Source organism: Mastigoproctus giganteus, chromosome 4 (assembly GCF_048544385.1).
Source record: "Mastigoproctus giganteus isolate SK-2022 chromosome 4, ASM4854438v1, whole genome shotgun sequence".
NCBI lineage: Eukaryota > Metazoa > Arthropoda > Arachnida > Uropygi > Thelyphonidae > Mastigoproctus > Mastigoproctus giganteus.
Window position 1 is genome coordinate 66,833,126 of NC_143578.1, and position 4,100 is coordinate 66,837,225.

Below are 4,100 nucleotides of genomic sequence, written 5' to 3' on the forward strand. Positions count from 1 at the left end.
AACAATGAAAACTTGAACAATATCTATCATTGTTTAGTTTGCGAAAAAAAATGTTTTGTTTTAAGTAAGTTCAACGGATGAAGCTCACAAACACAGAGCATTGTCCTTTAAAACAATACATTCAGGTATTGTTTGTAAAAGAGTGCCAAAGCATTCAGATTAAATAAGATCGACTGTGCCGGATATATGTCTATGATGAGTGTTAAATACGTTAACAGAAGTATAGTTTGTCGATAATAAAGGAAGGAACGAAAACCTAAGTTAGATTCAGTACAAAATGGTGGCCAAATTCGTGAAGGATTTTATATTCGACCTTAGTATAGCAGAATGCCAGTGTATTCGAATGATAGAAAGTTCCCACAAGGTAAAGTATGATAAAATCTTAGGTAGGGGAGGTTTCGGAGTCGTAGTTTGTCTTAAGCGAGAAAATGTGGTGCACACGGCACTAAAGATTACTTCAGAAAACGACGTAAACGAAAAAACTTTATGGCAATCACTCAACCATAGAAATATCCTAAAACTGAGAGCTTTTGAATCCGTCGAAATCTCTGGGAAGACGTATTCTCTATTTTTTACTGATGTGATGATAGGAGACCTTCGCCAGTTGCTTTATAGTAAAGAATTTCAGCAACGCGCAGATATTTTTGTCCAGATGAAAAGAATTTTTAATGATGTTTTGTCAGGACTTCAATACCTGCACACCAGCAACATATGTCATCTAGACCTGAAGTGCGACAATTTACTGCGAGATAAAAATGGCCTTGTTTTAATCGCTGATTTTTCAGGGATAGATTATATAAAACCAAATAACCGTATGATAAGTCCATGCTATGTTCCGCCAGAGGCTGTATGTTTTAAAGAAGGCAACGGAAGAATGGCTGATTTGTGGCAGTTTGGGCTTCTTACATTAGATATCCTCTTTCGCCATGCCTTTTCCCAACGGTACGTCAAAGTAGAAAGCCCGGACATGCATACTTCAATAGATATTGTTAATGAAATAAAAGAGGAATACTCCACTCTACCTCCATGGCTCGTACTTTACCCCAAACTGGTTGCTACTAAAAAGGACATCAAAAGCACATTGAACTTTGTCTCCCTTTTCACCAGGTATTATCCCAACGAGCGGGCAACAGCCGATTATGGACTGAACTGTGGGTATCTGCAGGAAACAGGTAAGTGACCTATTTCATTTGGCGCTAATTAACCTCTTCCAACTAATAAGGTTGATTTAATTTCAGTCTGAAAGTGCCTTGAACAATACCGCGCCGTAAGATACAGTATCGTTCGCGGCACTTGCCCGCTTACTTAAAAAAATTCGCTTACATACCACCGGAGGCTTAAGTACACATGCGCAAAAGCCGCCTTCACTGCTAGATTTGTTTGGTTGCGCAGTGGTTACGATCAGCGCCATTCCACACTGTGTGAAAATGGCAAAATTTCGTAGAAGAGGGCACGAATTTTTATGAGATGCTTTCACAAAGTTGCCACGTTAGTCATTATTGCTAGAGGGTGGTATGATTTTTATTGTCCTCCGGAATACTGGCGTTTTTCTTTAGTAAAACTAGGAACCCTAAGATTTGCACGCGCAGAATGATGCGCATGTTCGAACTCCTAAAATCGAATTATTTGATTGTTCCTTTGAGTTTAGAAATGGGCTTTGACTGCACCATTATTCTCAACCCACACTCTTAGCATTAGTTCTGAACTTGTCTTTTCTGCGCATGCGGTTATTCCGTGCAAAATACCGTCTGTTTATATTACCAAAGTTTTTAAACTGTCCTTATGCTTTCTGTTATGCTGTTCTGTATAAGTTTGCCATCATCCGCTTATTGATAATAAGCAGATACCTCTCTTTGTTCCTCAGGTTACATACCTTGGAGTTGTATTAGATCAGGATTGGCCAACTTAATTTGTGATGCGATCTACTTTTTTCCTTCAAAATGTGCCGCGACCTATCATCGCAAAAATTTCATTGCACAAGGTGCACAAATCGAGGGATGACTGTATATTTAAAATTCGTCGTGATCGACCAAAATTAAATCCGCGATCGAATCGTTGGCCACCCCTGTATTAGACGACAGTTTTACTTTTACTGCCCACGTAGAATATTTGGCAAAAAAGGTTAGAAATTTTACAGCGTCCATAGTTAAGACTCGGGGTTGAATAAGAAGGTTCTTTGGCTGTATTATAAATCCATGTTTTTGCCTATTGTGTCTTAGCTTCATCTATTTGGTTTAGGCGGGTCTAAACTGTTAATTTAGAAATAAAATAAATTCTTTGCAGAGAACCATGTTATTCCAGATTGCAAGGAAGACCAAAGAACCAGATTGCAAGGAAGACCAATGGTGTCCTATCGATGATTTATCGAACAATTGCTAGTAGAGATAAGGACGCCGTAATCCCGTTATACAAGGCTATTGTTAGATCACACTTGGAATACTGTGTTTAGGTAATGAGACCGCACCTAAAGAAAGACATTGTTCTTCTTGAAAGGGTCCAAAGACGGGTAACTCGCCTGGTGAGATCGGCAAAAGGACGTCCATATGTGTAAAGACTTCGAATGTGGGTTGCACATCTTGGAAACTAGGCATCTTTGAGGAGACGTGATTGAGAGGTTTAAGGCTCTGAGAAGCATAAATAAGATGAATGAGGACGAAATCTTCACGGTTTTAAATGATCAGCACTATTTACCACTCACAGCTTGAACCCTGGTCAGTCAACGCACGTGTACTTATGCACCACTAGGCTAACCACGGTAGCGTGGTTAGCCTAGTGGCGCATAAGTACACGTGCAAGTGGTGCAAAGGTAGCGAGGATTGTGTACTATACCCATTGAGGCGAGTTTGTCGTTGATTGAACCATGGCTTGTAATACGGAATGTCGCGTACAAACCCGGATTAAACCATGGAGGAGGCTTGGGATAGAGCTGGGCAACACTTGGTAAGAATATTTTGATTAGAAGGATACTGCGCTGTATAGTGATGAGCTTCCGTTGATTCTTTGCGAGAATGGTTCGCGGATATCAGACTCCACCACAGCATGTTATGATGGGGAGAAAAATGTCTCTATATAGTAAGGCAAGAGTGCAACGTTTTAAGCCCCAGTCACATCTGATGATGCTTACGACCATGGCTGTGTACTTTCTTACTTTCTGATGGAGATATGCCAAGTGGGAAACGAACGTGAGCTTAGAATCCAGGATTACTGTGAGGTACTTGATTTCTGTTTGAAGTTTGATCGTTCTGCCCGCTATCTTCACAAGACAGAGTGAATATGGCAGAGCTCCAACTAAATCAGAAAAAATCCTCCCAAATAGTTATCACGGTCACCAAGAACCCGGGGAAAATGATATTTAAACCGTAATGAATGGCAATAAAATTACAAATGTTTCGTCCCACACGGATCTTGGTCTCTTGGGTCGAAACCCTACTTTCCAGGACCATTTCATATACACAAAAAAGAAAACATATGGAGTCTTCTGGGCGCCCGACTGGAGCTTGTTGGATGTTGAAATACGTCCCTCATATGCAAATATATTGAAAGATATGTCACGACCACAGCTTTAGGCGCGTCTGAGTTATGGTCCTCAGCCCTATCAAGTATTGTAAAGACATTTCTGACAATTGAATGTTGGGTTCTGAGGTAGTTGAACAGGATCCCTGGAAACCAGTTAACCATCTCTAGATATATTCTACATGCAAACGTGACACCATGGAAAATCAAAATTCTGGAAAAGAACCTAATCATACTTGGCAAACTATTGTAACTAAGAGGACTGATTCCCGCAACGTGTAAGAAATCTTCTCAGCCTCAAGTACCCATCCAAGAAAGCGACAAAAAGAACGTTACGGGTTACTTTTATGCTTTAGAGATACACTGTGCTGCCACTTTATTGGGTACACCCCTGCTGTGCACACAAATGGTTTGTCCCACAACGTTGCAAGTCACATGACCACAGTTGTAGATATAAATGCAGCAGAACAACCTTTCTAGTATCAGTTAAGTGTACAACCCGTAGCAAGAATGGGGAAAATGAGTGACCTAACGGACTTCGAAGGTGGCATGGTAGTAGGTTCAAGACGTGCTGGACAAATCATCTC

General features: G+C 40.6%; 1 protein-coding gene across 1 annotated transcript; it reads left to right on the top strand.

The window, feature by feature from the left end:
- Positions 1–277: 277 nt before the first annotated feature.
- LOC150086808 (uncharacterized) lies at positions 278–1,180 on the top strand. The gene has a single exon (XM_090372276.1). It carries the CDS (start codon positions 278–280, stop codon positions 1,178–1,180), a length of 903 nt encoding a protein of 300 aa, XP_090228402.1.
- The last annotated feature ends 2,920 nt before the right edge of the window (positions 1,181–4,100 follow it).

Excerpts from the sequence above, each read along its gene's own strand:
- LOC150086808 (XM_090372276.1), top strand. The coding sequence starts at position 278 with ATGGTGGCCAAATTCGTGAAGGATTTTATATTCGACCTTAGTATAGCA.